The 18,034-nt window shown below is 45.9% G+C and overlaps 1 protein-coding gene across 3 annotated transcripts; it reads left to right on the plus strand.

Moving 5' to 3' along the window:
- Positions 1–343: 343 nt before the first annotated feature.
- Etv3 (ETS variant transcription factor 3) lies at positions 344–13,611 on the plus strand. Of its 3 annotated transcripts, none has more exons than XM_055596572.1 (4): positions 344–398; positions 1,006–1,243; positions 2,354–2,469; positions 9,103–13,611. In XM_055596572.1, the coding sequence occupies exons 1-4, from the start codon at positions 353–355 to the stop codon at positions 10,239–10,241; spliced, it is 1,539 nt and encodes a 512-aa protein (XP_055452547.1). In that variant the 5' UTR covers positions 344–352; the 3' UTR covers positions 10,242–13,611. The 3 variants fall into 3 exon arrangements, with proteins under 3 accessions (XP_055452547.1, XP_055452549.1, XP_055452548.1); XM_055596574.1 differs by having other exon boundaries at positions 2,354–2,486; positions 9,103–9,233; XM_055596573.1 differs by lacking the exon at positions 9,103–13,611 and adding an exon at positions 2,800–5,447.
- Positions 13,612–18,034: the final 4,423 nt, after the last annotated feature.

An 18,034-nucleotide genomic window follows, 5' to 3' on the forward strand; every position in this document is an offset into this window, starting at 1 on the left:
TCTGGCTTGGTTTTGCTGCCTTTTTTTGACTCTGTTTCACTGTTCCCTTTTTTATGTTGGAGGGTTGGTCAGAAGGAAGAAAGCAAATATTAAGGACAGTGTTTACGCTTTGTGGCTAAAGTCAGGTGAGAGATAATTATTGCTTTTGAGGCTGATGACCATCATTTGATGACTTGAGGATTACTAGTTTAGAGGTGACATGTTTGAAAGACAAAAGGCTTTGAAAAGAAGTAAAGGCAAAAAGAAGGCACAGCCTCCCCCCCCAAAAAAAAAAAACCCCAAACGTTAGTTAGATAATTCATAGTATCTCAAAATAATCGTGTGACTTGTTTCTCTCAGCAGGAGGGCAAAAATGAAAGCAGGCTGTAGCATCGTGGAAAAGCCAGAAGGCGGTGGAGGTGAGCAGGGGCTAATCATTTGTGATGGATCTGGAATGTCCCTCTCTGTGGTTCCTGTTCTCCCCACTTGGGCTTAGTTGGCAGATGTTAAACTGCAATCAACAGCCTCATGGCTGTAGATGTCGGTAGGATGGTTGTAGGCTTGTTTCCTATGAATATTTTGCTTGTGCAGCCCACACACCTTTATTCTAAGTTTTAGTGTCAGGGGATAAGGTTTTCTGCCATATGTTCCTAAAACATTAGTTTATCTTTGTTTTTTGTTTTTTTTTTTTTTTTGTTTGTTTTTTGTTTTTTTGTTTTTTTGTTTTTTTGTTTTTAGAACTTTCATGCCCTAATAAAAAGTAGGTTTGACATTTAGGAATCTGTGAAAAGGAATGGGTTAGGATACCTAGGTACCTGCTGCCCAACTTTTATTAGACTCAGTGATTACACAAGTATGGGTAATTTCTCCATCTTTTCCTCTCCTCTTCATCGTAAACCTAGCTGACTGGAATGGTGTGTTTGCAAAGTACTCTAGAGATTGTGAGCCTTGGAATGTGGAGCGGGATATTGGCATGTTTGTACCTAACTCCTAAGTACTTTGATCTTGCCCTTTTTTATGCTTAAGGATATCAGTTTCCAGATTGGGCCTACAAAGCGGAGTCATCACCAGGCTCCCGGCAGATCCAGCTGTGGCACTTCATCCTGGAGCTGCTGCAGAAAGAAGAGTTCCGCCATGTCATCGCCTGGCAGCAGGGAGAGTACGGGGAGTTTGTCATCAAGGATCCAGATGAGGTGGCTCGCCTCTGGGGCCGCAGGAAGTGCAAGCCACAGATGAACTATGACAAGCTGAGCCGGGCCCTCAGGTGAGAGGAAGGAGCCCCCAGAGCAGGAAAGTGTGCAGTGCTGTTAGTGTCATCTAACAGGCGTCAGGTGATGAAAGGCGCATCTCTTAGTGAGTAATGTGTAACTTAAAAGTGTGAGTAAAGAGCTATTGGAGCTTAGAGGCACAGGAGGTGAAGAGGAGGGAATTCTAGGGTGTCTGGCACTGGCTCCTGACAGCTGATTCTGCTCTGTAGTGGGTAAGAGTATATGGTAAAACATGGACTAGGGCTCCTGTGTAATCCAGAGGATTAGTGTAGACTTCCCTATTGGCAAATTCCTGTCCTTTCTCTTCTTTAGGCTCTCCGAGAAGTGAGACAGAGACTTGCTGAGTGGCTCTGAACCCAGCTGCTCACCTAGCATATCTGCCGCCCCTCTTCAGTCTATAAGTTGCTACAGCATGTCCAAAGAATGCTCACTCTAAGTTCTCATTCTCTCTTCTCTGTCAGTTTTTCAGTTGTATGACTTTGTAGTCCTCAAAGGAGCAGCAGGTAGTGTGTGATATATGCTACTTAATAGAAACCAGGCCAAAGATTCCAGGTAGATGGAAGTTTTCTGTCTCTTCATTCTCAGTAGTGTGAGTTTAAATCTGTGCAGTAAAATCTGTGTAAAGTTCTTTTCTGGAGCCTTCCACATCCTATTTGCGAAGCAGGCCAGGATGCCTGCTGTTTCCAGATCATGCCATTGTCTTACTGGCTACCATAAAACAGATTTATAGTTCTGTGTTTATTCCTTGCACTTGGCTCCTGACTAATCCTCTGAGATCTCCCAGAAGACTTGACCTGACCTGGGCAAGACAGAAAGAAACTAGACAGTTATTTAAAGTGCGCAGGAAGGAAGTGGACTACGGAGTGAAACCGTAGAGAAACGAAAAGGTGAGTGGTTAGAACTGAGGAAGGTGTTTGGGATGTTAAAACAAGACTACACAGACTACAGCTGAGTTGAAAGTGGATGAGTAAAGTGAGCTGTCTTAGCCCTAACTCCAGGCTACAAAGGGATGGTGAAGGTTTTTATAGGCAATGCTTAGAGCCAGAATTGATCTTTGTAATTGCCTCAGTATAGCAAATGCTGTACCATGAATTCTTCTTTTGTAGATACTATTACAACAAGAGGATCCTTCATAAGACAAAAGGGAAGAGGTTCACGTACAAGTTTAACTTCAACAAGCTGGTGGTGCCCAGCTACCCTTTCATCAACATCCGCTCAAGCGGTAAGATATGGATGCTGGTGGTGGATTCGGAATTTTAAAAGACTTTTTAAAAACCCAAATCTGAGACGTGCACTGTGTAAGGAGATTTTAGAATCATTGATATAATGTGGTCCCTGAGATTACCTCAGGTCATCCTCACCTGAAAGGCTAATAGGCTATGCACTACTCTAATAGGTTTGTTTAGTTTACTTGGTTTAGTTCCCTTTTAGAGGCATGATATTCAGCCTCCTGGATATTACTAAACTACTTTTGGGGAATAAGTCCATAGGTTTATGTTGAACTTTAAGTTCAAGACTTGTTTTAACACCTTACCCAATGGCTGTTTGATAGCTGTGAACCTGTTTCTACAAGCATTTCCGATTTTCTATGAAACTACAAGCTCTGCCTTATCACGTGAATGTCATCAAAACCACAGCATCCTTGATCAGAGAAGAGGAAGTTCACATGTTCGCAGTGAAAGGCTGAGTCTTTGATGTGCAGCACTCAGCACCGGTCCTCAGTGCAAGGCTTTGGACTTACCTAGCCACCTCTCCTTTTAAGTGCAAGCAGGCTTCCCCCTATACTGTACAAGTTACAGCATTGCTCACAGCTCACAGCCTTTTGGTCTGCCTCTTGATGGAGATGCAGCCACTTACAAAGGTGTTGATGTAGTTGTTTGGGAGGTTAGAGTTTTCTTTTTTGCTTTTGGGGTTTATGTTTGTGTGCAGGGGGTTAAAAGATGATAAATTAACCCCCTGTTTAAGAGTCACTTTTTTATATTTGAGACAGGTCTCTCACTATGTAATCAGGCTGGTCTTGACCTTTACTCTGTTGCTAGCCTGGCCTAGAGCAGTCAGTCTTCCTGCCTTATCCTCCAGGTGTTAGGATTACAGGTGTCAGGTACCATTTTGACCAGTTTTATCACTGTTCTTTGTGGCATTCTGTGCAAAGAAAACATAATGATTTTGAAGAAAAGTAGTCAGGTTGGCAGAAACTTGAAAAATTAGAGGCGGGTGTGCCTTCAAGAATCTAATACTCAGATCTTCTTAGATTGTAATTACTACACACAACAGGTTAGGGCAGCTTTAGCTCGACTGCTCTCGCTGCAGTTCCTTCTCTCCAGTAACCACTCCCTCCTGTCCCTGGGGCATGCATTTGGGGTGGGGGTTGGAATGCAACTCTAATTACAGCCTGTTTCTTTCCCTGTGCCTAAGGGAACTGCATTAGGAAATCAAAGCCGTTCTCTAACCCCTGGAATCCTGTTTCCTCTGTTTCTTACCCTTGCTTCTTCCCTGTGTGCCTAGAGAAAGTAGAACTCCTGATAGATATGCCATTAGTTTTGAAGAAATGTGTTGGGCTTCATAACCTTGCCCTCCATCCCCTAAAATGTTGTTCTTGTTCTTTGGTCCTTTTTCATCAAGTGAAAGCCCAGAAGATCAACCCCTTAGACAACTTGAGTAGAATGTCCTGCTACCCCTGGCAGTAATCTGGTTTTCCCAGGCAAGGAATATGGGTCTGTAGAAGCTCTGGTTTGCAAACCTGACGGTAGTCAGTGATCTCTTATACCAAAACTATTAAAATGGCAGGGATCTTTAATAGTTTCAGGATGCTAATCAAAAGTCCCAGGTTACCATAGCCCAGAAGAGCACTTGTTTAGCATGTTTAAGGCCCTGGCTTCAACTCTCAGTACATAAAAAAAGGAAAAAACTAAAATAATCCCAGGAAAAGCAAAAACAGTAAACTGTCCTTTTAGGTTGTTGGCTTCTTGGTATAGAGAACAATGCCAGAGAACCACTGATTTATTTACAGAGAACTTTTTCCCACATAGACCAAATGTTTATAACAAATTCACATAATGTCGACAAAGGAAAGTAACATTATTGAACATCTACTTTATAAAGATACTTTGGTTTGGTTTGGTTAGGTTTGATTTGGTGAAGTATCTCTATGCTTCTAATCTAGTAATATATGTCTTGATACTTTATTTTACAAATATGAAGACAACAGAGTCAGAGACGAAGTAGGCTCAGTTCTTCATTCCACTATTAAACCATGCTCTTGTTCAATGTGTCCTGCATTCTTCCACTTGATTAGGGTTCATCCATGTGTTAGCCACTGTGCTAATCCCTTAAGAAAACGAAAGCATGGGGAAGGTCTCTTCCTTGAGGAATTTAGGAGTTAGCAGAAAGAAAGATTCTAGGTGTACAAGATGGGATGTAGTGAGTGCTCTAGAAAGTCAGTCCCAGGACTTAGACCCTGGAGGAGAGTCAATGTGTGGAACTATTCTGGTCTTTCTGGTTTTAGCTAGAAATATATATGGCCAAATACAAAACCAGATAATACAGAACTTTTGTAAGTATGACTATTGCCCCCCCCACACACACACGTTTGTTTATTCACTGCTACTAGTTTAGGGTTGAGTTGGGCATGGTAGAGCAAGCTTGTGACCCCAGCACCTGAGAAGTAGAAGGTCAAAGGGGCTGGAGTTCAAGGTTACCCTGGGCTGTGTATTTACTTCCAGGGTAACCTGAAAACCCCAAAAGACACTTTAGGGTAGAGTACCCAATATTTGAGTAGTGTTGAAATGCTTGTAGAAACCAAGCCTGGTGCAACCTCACAGTCCTAACACTTGGAAGGCTGAGTCAGGTGGATCAAGAGTTCAAGGCCAGCGCTGGCTGCATAAAGAGTTTCCGTCTCACAAAGGTACATCTATATGCAGTGTCTATTATCTCTATATATGCATGTTACATGTGTGTACCATGTATAACATGGCCTGCATGGAAACCGTATTTCAATTTTGAAAAAAAAAATTTTTTTTGAACCATTAAAAACTAAGCCAGGGCTGGGTGTGGTAGTGCACATCTTTAATGCCAGCACTCAGGAAGTAGAGGCGGGTGGTTCTCTTTAAGTTCAGAGGGAAGGAAGGAAGGAATAGTGGCTCATGCTGGTAATCCAAGTACTTTGTTCTTTATACTCTTTTATAAATGCATACGTGTGTATCTGTCTGTCTGTGTGTCAAATTTGCCGAAGAAACATTGGGGAGATAGAGAATATACTGGTTTAAAATGGTTAACTCTTAGTAGGTGGGGACAGGGCAAGCTAAACCTGTCTCTCAAATTCGTCTCTGCCACCACCCTATTTTCGATACTTGTTTGGGAAAACTTGAAACCTAAGGAAGAATTTAATTCAGAACTGAATACTCACCCTCCACCTGATCATGGGTGGTTAACATCATTGCCATTGTGTGCTTTGTCTCTATTTACAGATACTTTTTACATCTGGAGATTAACTGCAGGTGTCATGGCTTTTCTCTCAGAACAAGGGTGTTCTTGTCCATAACTACCCAGGAAACATAGTGTCGCTCTAATAATATAACATGAACCATATATAAACAGTATTTATTTTTTTTTTAATTTAAAAATATTAATTTTTTTTTGAATCATTAAAATTAAGCTAGGCATAGTGGCTTATGCTGGTAATGCAAGCATTTGGAAGGCAGGGAGGTGGGTATCTTGTTAGTTTGAGGCCAGCCTAGGCTACATAGTAGCAAGTTTCAGGACAGCCAGGACTGTATAATGAATCACTGCCTCAAAAAGAACAAACAAATTTTAACAACATATGACTTGCTGTGCACAAAAGCCTCACAGATGTTAACCATGTCTCAAACTTTAGGGTTGTTATTACTTCCTAATTATGAAAACAGGGCCAGAAAGATAATTTTTTTCAGAGACACGTGGCTAGGATCAGGGTTTGAACCTAGGCAAAGAACTTATTTATTTGCATTATTTTTAAAGGGAGCACCAAAAACTATAGCATTTTATTTGAACTGGTTACGAGGTGGAAGATCCGAGAACTAAGGTTCAGGTTTCTGATCCTTTCATGTGGCTGCCAGAATGCGCTCTTATTCCAAGTACTCATATTAGCACTTTTTATCAGTGGGGTTTTTGTTTGTTTGCTTGCTTACTTGCTTGTTTTTCAAACAGAACCTTAGATTTGACACCTCAATATATAATACATAAAAATGGGGGGAATTCCTGTTAATCAGCCCTACTCTCACTTCTTTTACCCCATGTAAGTGCATTTGGAAATGACTGTTATTTCCTCTAATAGTTGAGCAGTGTGCCTTAGTGTGTGTATACAGACCAGAACAGACACCATTAAAAATAAACACAGAACTGACTTGGCTTAAGCATTTCTGTCTTGCTTAGGCAACAGGACTTTCTTTTCCTCTCCATGTTATCCTGATAGCTTGTAGACTGCATTCCAGATTATAAACAAATTAATTTTCACTTTTAACTAGTAACTTTTTTAAAATAACTTTTTTATCTCTGTGTTTTGCCTGTGTGTGTGTGTGTGTGCATGCATGTGTGTTTATTTGCACCACGTGTGTACAGTGCCTGTGAAGGCCAGAAGAGGGTTTTGGATCTCCTGGAATTGGAGTTAGAGATGGTTGTGGGCTGGGAATCAAACTCAGGTGGTCATTTTTAAGAGCAGCAGTGCTCTTAACCACAGGGCCTTTGTGTTGGTGATGGTTTGATTTGGTTTTTGGTTTTTCAAGACAGGGTTTCTCTATGTAGCCTTGGCTGTCCTGGACTCGCTCTGTTGACCAGGCTGGCCTCGAACTCACAGGGATCCACCTACCTCTGCCTCTCCGAGTGCTGGGATTACACACATGCACCACTGCGCCCAGCTCCACTGAGCCATTTTTATAGCCCTTAGATAAGATTTCTTTTAATAAGTCAAGTCAAAATAATAAAAATAACATACTCTTAATTGATGTAGTAAACTAAAGAAGCGATCCATTGGCCTGGACCCGTCTTGGCTCTATTTAAATCATAAGCAAGGTCATCATAAGCTAATGTAAAAAAAAAAAAATTGTTTTACATTAGCATTCAGGGTAATAAATATCATTATAGCAATTTGAAACAAACTGTATTGTAGTAGATTCTTTGTTGGTATTTAATGTCTCTTTTGTTGTTTATTTGTTTTTGTTTTGTTTTTCAGTTTATTTACTTTACATCCCAAGGGTGCCCCTCCCTCCCCTCTTCCCAGTACCCCTTTCTCACCTTCCCCTTCCCCTCCCCCGTTCCCCCAGAAAAGGGGAACCCCAATATCAGTCCTCCCCAGCACATCAAGTCACATCAGAACTGAGCATATCCTCATCCCCTGTGCCTCATCCCACAGGCAAGGCAGTGCTGCCAGGGAGAGGTGATCCAAAAGCAGGCAACTGAGTCCATGTTAGAAACAACTCCCCCCTCCACTCGCTAGGCAGAAATTCCTAATTATTAATCTCAATAATTAATCCTAATTCAGGAGCCTTTAAAACAAGGCTTACAGGAGAACTGTTTCCTGATGAATGCCTGTAGGTAAATGCTGCTTTGACAGGTGTCTCTCAGCCATGGGCACCAAGAAAGCCACAATCTCCCACACAGTGACCTGCTGCAGAGTTGCCTGAGGACAACTGTTGTCAGATATCTGACATTATATGTCAAAACGATAGTCTTGACAACATATCTTAAATCCTGTTGTTTCTCCTGGACCACCAGACTTTGACTACTTTCCCTCCCCCTTTTTGTCTTTCATCTTTCCCTCATGTATAAAGAACTCTGTGGACATCACCATGTTAGCAGCAACTGATACCTCCCAGGAACCTAAAGGCAGCTGAAGCTTCAGGTGGCAGCTTTCTTAGGCCTTATTTAGGGCTTTTAGGGGAAATTGAGAATTTATGAGCTTTTCAAATTAGTGTGAAGTAGTTTTGTCTTAGAGTTTGAAATTTGGTAGGTGAATTTGTTTTTTTATCCAACCTAGCCTCAAATCACAATAGTTTTTCTGCCTTAGCTTCCCAATACGATAAGCATATCATATGGGAATATAAGCATGAGCCATCATGCCTGCCAGCAGTCAGACAGGAGAGAAGAAAGAGTAGCTTCTGAATTTCCTCCCAGCCTCCTTCCCAGAGCTTGAGAACAACAGAAGTAGATATCATTATATAGGGTTCATTGGGCTACAGATAGAGAAAGACTGGAATCTCTGAGATTAAAAAAAAAAAATTATAAAGATAAACCATACAAACGTACCTGTTCATACTTCTGTTTCACTAAAGACCTTGTCCCTGTCCATTTACATGAGGTGGAGTCTGGGTTTTCAGTGCAGCTCCATGCATGCATTTTGTTTGGCTGTGTTGCTGCTGGGTTTCCTTGCTTTATAAATATAGCCAAAATTATGATGGTGAGAAAAACCTAACTCGTGAAGTTGAAAACTGAAATAGAGTTGCAGGGCACAAGTTCTTGTACACATTCATTCATCCAGCTAAAGTCTTGAGCACCGAGATGTTAAACAGTAGGCAGTGGGTGTTGATCACAACTGAACGAACGACGTTGCTGGAGGAAGGAGGACGGATGGATAGCAAAGTAAGAGGCCAGAGGAACGTGAACACTAGGCTGCCCTCAAAGACTCAGACCTGAGTGCTGGGCTTACTGGCCTGTGTCGGCTCCCCCAGCCTAAGCAACAGCCCTGAAAAAGCCTCAGACTGGGTAGAAGGTTTGTCCCCTGTTGTCACTTGACATTGTGCCCGTAGCTAATCTAAGCAAAGGTGAAGCCGTCGGGTAACCAGGTGGCCGTGGCAGCAGACGTTTTTCTTTTCTTCCGTCACAGGTGTGGTCCCTCAGAGTGCTCCGCCAGTGCCAACAGCCTCCCGGTTCCACTTCCCACCTCTAGACACCCATTCTCCTACGGGTGACATGCAGCCAGGGCGGTTCTCTGCTAGCTCCCTGAATGTGTCCGGTCCTGAGTCAGGTGGGACCACTGATAGGAAGGTGGAGCCTTCAGACCTGGAAGATGGCTCGACCTCTGACTGGCACCGGAGCATGGATTTCATGCCCTCTCGAAATGCTCTTAGTGGAGGAGGACTTGGCCACCAGAAACGCAAGCCAGACATAATGCTTCCTCTCTTCACTCGGCCCACAATGTACCCTGATCCTCACAGTCCCTTTGCTGTCTCTCCAGTCCCTGGCCGAGGAGGTGTCCTCAATGTCCCCATTTCACCAGCCCTGTCCTTGACTCCCACCATGTTCTCCTATAGTCCCTCACCAGGCCTGAGCCCCTTCACCAGCAGCAGTTGCTTCTCCTTCAACCCAGAGGAAATGAAACACTACCTTCATTCTCAGGCCTGTTCTGTGTTCAACTACCATCTGAGTCCTCGGACTTTTCCCCGTTACCCAGGGCTCATGGTCCCACCCCTGCAGTGCCAAATGCATTCTGAGGAGACATCCCAGTTCTCTATCAAGCTGCAGCCCCCACCAGCTGGACGGAAGCACCGAGAGAGGGTGGAGAGCAGTGAGGAGGCCACACATGGCCCTGTGCCGGCCAGTGCCCCTATTCCCTCTCGAATTAAGGTGGAGCCCACCTCTGAGAAGGGCCCTGAGAGCCTCAGGCAGCCGACCCAAGAAAAGGAAGAGCACTCCCAGGAAGAGGACACCATGCAGACTGGGACCACGGAGAAGGGGAAAGGTGCAGTACATGCCCAACCCTCACCCACCTGGCCCTCTGTGTCCAAGGGCATCCCCAGTGACAAGCCCCTAGAGGTGACTGAAGACAGGGAGGACAGATCTGGCAAGGAGCCCAGCGTGTCTGAGAAGAAAGAAGATGCCCTGATGCCCCCTAAGCTTCGCTTGAAGAGGCGATGGAATGATGACCCTGAGGCCCGGGAGCTCAGTAAGATGGGCAAGTTCCTGTGGAATGGGGCAAGGCCCCAGGGCCTGGCTACAGTGGCTGCTGCCGCTGCCGATGCTTAAAACCACAGTGGAAGGGAAGCTGTTCACATCCCAATCAGACACAATTTATGTAGCAAGATTCTGGGGCGGGAGGTGCATGGACTTTTCTGTTGAGGATGAGACGATTATCTTGTGTTGTAAATTAAGTGGAATATGAACACCCTTTTTTTTTTTTTCTTGGTGAGTAGGAAGCTGTTGAACTGTGGGGGAAGGAGCCTGTTTCCTGCTTACGACTAATTCTGCCTGAGAAGCCCTGTAAGGGTCCACATACCTTGTAGTCCCACTGCAGTTCAGGATCCATAGTCTTTCTATTGTATTTAGCTATATATATAGAAAGCCAATAATGGAATATTTTGCTTTGAGAGAGAGATAAAAGGAAAAGGCTGGAAGGTTGAGTGGTGAGAAACAATACTAAGCATGAAATATTTCTTTATTTCAGGAGAGAAAAAAGCTAATTGTAGGCTTACTAGAGTGGGGGACATTTAGATGATGCTCTCTACTCTCCCCTCCCCAACACTCTCTGTCACACGCATGCTCTCTGTCTGGGGGGAGGGGTGGCACACATTTGGCTTTTTCCCTGTTTTTAGATAATATCGTCAAGACATGTGAGTGCACTGCCAGTTATAATGGGCAGGGAGGGCACAGGGCCGCCTGGCCCTCAGCTTCAGGGCTGAGGTGGGAGGGAAGCCTGGCTGCAAGCTCCTTGGACTTTCACCTACTTCACCTATTAAAAAGCCATGAGGAGTTGTAAACTCTTGATCAGGGAAGAAAGAAAAGGCCAGAGGAAGTAACCCAATGCCTTTAAAAACAAAACAAATGACAGAAATGGTTTTCATTTTTCTTTTTCCACTGTTGGTTTGGGAAAGCAAACCAAGTGTGACTGAGCAAGTTTTATAGGAAGCGGGATAGCACCGCTGAAGATGTTTTTCTGTTGTGTCTGGTTGTCTTACTGTTTCCTTAAGTCGAGCCTTAACCATGAACATGCTTTAAGATGATACGGGTCTGTCAACATGAACCTGTGAGGGCGTGGACACTGATCAGATAGCCCAGGGATGCTGAGGCATAGTTGAATTCTTAGCTGACAGTTGTACCCTCTGATGTTACCAGACCGGGTGGCAAAGGGGCAAGATTGTGGGAATGAAAGGCAGATGATAGCCTGTAGTTATCAAAGTAGGGTTTGTTGAAACTGATGGAAGGGGGGAGGTGCTGACCAGATGCCTGATAACCAAAAGTTCCCAGATGCCAAAAGGCTGGGTGTGCGGGAAGAGCTGGTGTCTGCCCTGTTGCCATCCTGTGATCCCCGTTTGCCCAGATGTTCTGATCAGTTGACTATTCACAAAATAGAGTTCACAGATAGGAGTCATTTCTTCATGGGAAATTCTCCTACAGCAACTTCAAAGAAATGGGAGGATACTGACCTTTTGGGAAACAAAACACTCACAGTAGGGCAGAGAAAGCAGCAACAACCAGCCTCCTCTGTGCATGCATGTGCTTTGAGGGGCTCAGAGCAGCAAGAACAGATGGTTCCGATTCTGCTGAGGCAAGGGATGGCATTCAGCACCTCAGAGCTGTAACTCATTCCACCACTTTCGCCTAGCTGAAAATTCTGTATGTCAAGTAACACTTGAGTGTTGTCCTTTGGTGGTGGAGTGTTTGGTCTTTGCTTTGTTTAACTGAAGTGCATGCACAAAAGGAGCTCAGGACACATTAGAACTGATAAGAGACATCACCTGACTTGGGGGCGTCATTACTATTTCTTGATGAGTGTCCTGTCATGACTGTCTTTCCCCAGGAAAGGGACTGAGTGGTCTCTAGTGGTTCAGGCTTTGATCAAGTCACAAAGTCTCACCACTCTTGCTGCTTTTGGTGGTGGTTTTGATCAGTTTCCTTCTCTGCACCCGACGTACCTCTGAAAAGCAAGCCAAGCCGGTAGAAGAGGGCTCTCTGCTTGTTGTTGCCCATCAAACCAGGGAGGCTAGCTGGCCACCAGCTAGAGGGGATGGCTAGCAAGTGTCATTGTGACTCAGGAATAGAAACATGGGGCCTTTAAAATGAAAGGAGGAAAATCCATGATGCAACCTGTAAAAAACCCCTAGACCCAAGTGCCGGAATTAATCCTAGATGCTGCTTCCATTTGAATAAGCCACTGCTTTTACACTTGAAAATCAGTCAAAATGGTGAACTCCATGAAAAATGTTTTTGGACTTTTATGAAACTATTTGCTGTTTGTTTGCTTTGATTGCCATTCCACCAGTAATTTCTTGGTTGATTGGCACTGCACACAGTTGGAGTTTGGATCTGGGGAAGGATCTCTCCACAGAGCAGAACTTGGACTTGCTCAGGAAGTGGACCAGGAAATGTGTCAATCACTGATACTTCCTGTGGCAAAGGAATGAGAGTTTTCTTCTCTTCCTGGCCTGTTCCTGGCGGTTCCTGCCTCCAGCCTGCTGGTATGAAATAAGATGGTTGCCGTCTGTGAGCGGCTCTTTGTCCAACAGCCAGGTGAGAGGGGGCTGAACACTAGACCTACTTCCTCCCTCTCTTTGTTTTTTCTAAATTTTGTTGTGCCAAATGTGTAAAACTTTGTAGGTGTAAATCTATTGAAATTTCACTAATCAAGAGCTTCATTTAAACAGTTTGCTTTTTTAGCTGTAGAAAAAGTAGCAAACTCAGGAGCTTCAGCATTGCTGAGCTCACCTGTTTTTCTAGAGACACATAGAATCCATGTCCCCTGGGTGTCAGGCTGCACTGCATTAAACCCAGCCCAGTGATGCAAGGAACCCTAGTGACCCATTGGCCAAGAAGCTTCCAGCAGCATTAAAAAAAGTTATATTCCACTGCCAAGTGGGTATCATTTAGCTGTTTGTCCCTTGTTTTTTGTTTTGTTTTTTTTTTATTTATTCCATAATTGTGTTTGTGCTTTTTCTTGTGTAAACGATAGCGAGGCATATGTTTTTATGTGGCTTTAGAGAAAGCTTCAGTCTTCAAAGAACTGTTCTAATTAGTTCCTCCTTGGAAAAAGTTATGCGTTAATTTGTTTCAACATGTTTAGGCATTCTTTGAATTATAAACTTGTGATGCAGGGATTTGTGAATGAGACGTTCACATGTGAAGATGACTTCACTAGATATCTGTGTAAGCAGAATAAGATGTGTATATGTACATAAAATATAAGGAACCTGAGCACCATTGTGCAGTGCCTTTTACATGTTCTGCTTTCTAAAGTCTTCAAAATTTTTGCATATATATTATATATATGATGTAATGTTATAGAAATATATGTATAATATACATATTTTTTCCAGGGGTATCTGATAGCTCTGTATTTTGTTATGGAAGTCGAAAGAAGAAGTATTTTACCTCAAAAATTAAAGTTAAATTTAAAAACAAAGGGTACTTAATGTTTGCTGAGTATTGATTTTGTTGTTCTTTGCACGCTATGCCACAGGCTTTCTGCTAGCTCACCCACTCTGCAGTTCCTCTGGGAGCCCAGCAGAGTTGGGGGCCTCTCTTGACAGTGCCAAAGCCTGTCTGTTCCCTTGACTGGAAGAATAAAGCATCCTGAAGGCAGCGATAGGGCTAGGGAGGAACTCCTGCACACTGATTGTAGTGAGGATTCTCGCCTGTGCGAGCATGTCAACCAGACACGTCCATAGACTGAGCATGGTGGTCCTTGCCAGAGAAGCAGAGCATGGCCGCTAGTGGCTTCCTCTTGCAGGAGATGAAAATGATCTGGGCTTACAGAGTAAATGGCAACTGGACAGTTTGAATATAAATAACAAAAACTGAATTCAAGTCACTACATAACGGTGGGCACTATAATGTGTGAATTACAAAATAAATATGGGTTTGTGGTTATGGTTTTTTTGGACTTTTTTTAAGTGCATGGCAAGTCAGTACTAGGGAAACTTAGTAATTCCCAGCAGAGGACAAGAACTGGAGAAAGGAATTTTGATTACTGAATGCCGTATAACCTACCAAGGAAAATGGTGCAGACAGGTAAGCCTGTTTGCCCATCGGAGACAGAGAGACCAAGTGTTAAATGTTATTTAAAAAGCCAGGTAGTGGTGATGGCGCACACCTGTGATCCCGGCACTCAGGAGGCAGAGGCAGGTGGAGCTCTTGAGTTCAGGCCAGCCTGGTCTGCAGAGTGAGTCAGGACAGCCAGGGCTACCTGGAGAAACCCTGTCTCGAACAACCAAAACAGAAATTTCCAGAAGGTGAAGTTGAGTGGCAGTGACTTAAAAAGCAAGCACAGGCAGGGATGGGTGGTCCTCGAGATGGGCGAGGTGTCTGTTGGTTGTGGTGAGCTTGAGTCTGCCAGTGAGGGCACAGAAAGCCTTGGGCCTGTGGTGCTGCCCTGCCAGTTCGATGTGCCCAAGAGGATAACATTTAGGCAGGGGCAGATGGTGACAGGTCAGCAGGCTGGGAAGGAGTAGGCTCTCCTAAGCCCCCTTGCTGCTGGAAACAGACTCATTGGAGAACAAGCTGTGCACAGAGAGCTGAATCCTAGGCAGCAGGCTCTGCCAGCCTAAGGGGACCACTTAGTGATTAGTACTGAGATTCTGAATCAAGAGGTGGGAGTGATGGTAAGCAGGAGAGAAGAAAATGAGAGGTAGGCCTGGCAACTGAGCAGAGGTCCAGGAAGAAGCCATAGGTGGACTCCAGGATAGTTTGGAAGGTCTGACCCTGGCTTCCCTCTATAACCAGCCTATTCTTTGCCACGGACCCAGACCCAATGCTTGAGCACCAGGGCAGTGACGTACTTGGCACATGCTAGCCTTTCTATAAGGGCCGCCTATGCTGATTCGGGCCTTGTAAGGAGTTGAATTCATCCCTGTGCTGCAGAGGGGAGCCTTCAGGAAGGTCCCTGGGTGCCAGCTGCTCTGCATTCAAGCAGAGCTGCTCCAACCTTACAGTCCCTTCCTCTGTGGAGCCTTGCACTCTTGGCTTAACACTGCCAGGAGGAGGAGGAGGAGGGTATCACCAGCCTTTTCACAGACAGCAACGTAAAGTGTACATCCACTGTGAAACACACACAGTGAATCTGAGAGCCAGTGAAGGTAGGAACCCGAGCCAGGGCTTCTTGGCTACAGAACTCATACTATCACACCTTGCCCGTGGACAACACTTCCCCCCTCCCATCAGCCAAGAATCAGACAATCAGGATGTGCTGGGCAAGCCAGTCTTGAGTTTTCTTCAGCTCTCAGGCCAGGTGTTCCACTCTGGAGTTGAGACTAGCCAGAGTGCTGCTGGAATGGCCAGCCCCTGTGGAGGTTCCCATCTGGTTAGATAGGCTCCAGAGGCCAGGAGACTTTGGAGGAAGGGAAGAAAGCACAGATTAAAGCATTCCCAGAATGCAGAAGAACAGGCAGTCTTACTCCTTCCACCTACCCCACCTCCCTACCCCAGCAGGGTGCTGATGGTCCCATGTGGAAAGGAGGAGCCCAACCCAAGCTCTCACCCAGCTCCAGTCCCTAGGGACTACGTCAGCAGACTGCAGGGTGCACAGCATAAACCTGGGAGATGACACCCAGACCACAGAGGTGAATAGCAGCAGGCATCTGTCCCCATTTCAGTTCTGTCAGTCCACCAAGCCTACTCCACAAGCACCGGATATGTCCCAGCCTCAGAACCTGGGACGCAGGAACTCACTGGCCTCTGTCCCAGGAGGGTGAGATTAACAACAGGTTAATTGGGACTCTGGCTGCAGAACTGAGCTATTGTTATCCCCACTATGCCAATGAAGAGAACAAGGGGCAGGGAAGTTAAGAGAATGGCCGAGGTCAACAGTGAGCACCCCATAGCCCTGAGCTCCTGGTTCAGGCATTGCTTTGCTGTACTGTGCTGGGAACGGGCAGGCTATTGCAGGCTTTAAAGACCTTGGGCTTCTCAACGGGAAATGTGTTTGCACTTGCCTATACCAACCTTGGGACCAGAGAGAGCCAGCCACCAAGCCAACTTATGGCTGGTGCCTGCTGGGCACTGGTGTGCTGATGCTGGCTCTCTAAGGGCTCACAGTTTGATGCAGTGGGGGCAGAGGGCAGCCCCACAGACAGCCAACAGAACCTGCCAAAAAACAGGTAGCAGTGGTCATGGCCATGCACTTATTCAACCAGCCCAGGCACTTCAGTCCAGCAGTAGAGGAGGCAGGTGAGTGAAGGGGCAGGATGCTGGCTCCTCCCCCAGGCCTGCCTACCTCCACAGCTCCATGGCCCTTCTTTGCACCCCACGAACCCTACACATAACTCACGAGCACGCATTCAGGCACTCCCGCACACCCTTGAACCTGCAGCTAACTTCAGGTTGCCACACTTTTCAGCACTTAGGCAGATGAGCTCTGTCGTTCCCAGTAAGAGAAGGTTCTCATGCCCTCACCCTGTCTCCGAAACCACAGCTCTCAAGTCCCTGCCTACACACTGGCAGTCCCCAGAGGGGTGAGTGGCCTTCAGCGGTGGCCCCTACAAGCACCTTTGGATGGGTGGGGCCCAGGGCCTCCTCCTAGGCCCCTGCCTACCTCAGATTTCAGTTCAGCCAGCACTAGCTTGTGGGCAGGGCTGTGTACATGGAGGACTGCTCTGAAAACAGTCAAATAGCAGGTGTGGCAGAACTAGTTCTCACTACCTACGCAACCTAGGCTGTAGGCCCTGTCTTATCAAGGTGGGAACATGAAGGAGCAAGGAAAGCAGTCAATTTAGGAGGCAGTGGGACCCACTGAAAAGCAGGGAGTTAGTGAGGAGCCATGGTGGAAGCTGACACCAGTTGGAGGCAAGGGTGGCACTTCAGGGACCCAAAGGCTGGGTTGGGAGGAGGACTGACAGATGAATTTCTAGGAGCGAGGTACAAGGAGGGAATTGGGCTGGGAGCAGGAGTGTGTGAGCCCATGGTATTGATCAGCTGGATTACTCAATTTCACCCGTATTGATCAGGTAATTGCTTTATCTCGAGTCTCATTTGGGCTCCACGTTCTCTGGCTTCCTCTTTTTCCCTCTTGTTTTTTTCTTGTCAACCTGACACAGGGCTCCTTACCGCAGAAATAAGAGCTTGGTTAGACTGCTTCAGGTTGGCATTTGGGCAGAAGCAGGGAGCGAGATGGAGAGAGCAGTGGGCTAGCCATGTTGAAAGCTTCTTGGAGTCTCTGGGTGCTCTTCCAAGAACTCCTCCCAGCTCCAGGATGCACAGCAGGTTCTCAGGGGTCCAGGAAGAATAGCCCATGGGTACCCCCAAATTCCGGAGGCCTAGAGCTTCAAGCCGACCCCCTCCTGCCACCCATCATGCTGCTCCCATCACTGCTGGCCTTAAGGTACCGCAGTTACAGCTTCCCGCAGGCTCTGCATACCTCTAAACCTCAGTCTTGCCTTCAAGGCTGCTCTTTCATGGCAGCCTAAGTCACATGTGAGGCCAGGTGGCTCCCAAAACCCCTAGTGTGCACCCTTCCTTCCCACCTTTCTCCCCCTTTTCCTTGCCTCCTCTCACACACCCCAGAAGCCCAGTCGTCCAGACCTCAAATCCCTGGCACTCTATACCCAGACTGAGGAAAGAGGCAGAGTTTCCCAGGGTGCTCTTGAGAACAGCAGGCCTGCCTCCTCCCTAAAGCCTCTCCCTCTACTGCCCACCCTGAGGAAAGAGCCTGGAGCTGCCGTTAGGCAGAACCCTACACAAAAGGCAAGGCCCAATGGGAGTGGCACCCTGCAAGATTCAGTTCTCCACCATCTTCAAAGTGTAGACCTTACTGCAAGTAAAACCTGGCACCACGTGTCACAGCACCTGGAAGAAGGCTGGAGGGACCAAGGGAGCCATGTCCCACCAGCTAG

This window comes from Psammomys obesus, unplaced genomic scaffold (genome assembly GCF_907164565.1).
Source record: "Psammomys obesus unplaced genomic scaffold, mPsaObe1.curated_primary_1811, whole genome shotgun sequence".
In the NCBI taxonomy this organism is placed as follows: Eukaryota; Metazoa; Chordata; class Mammalia; order Rodentia; family Muridae; genus Psammomys; species Psammomys obesus.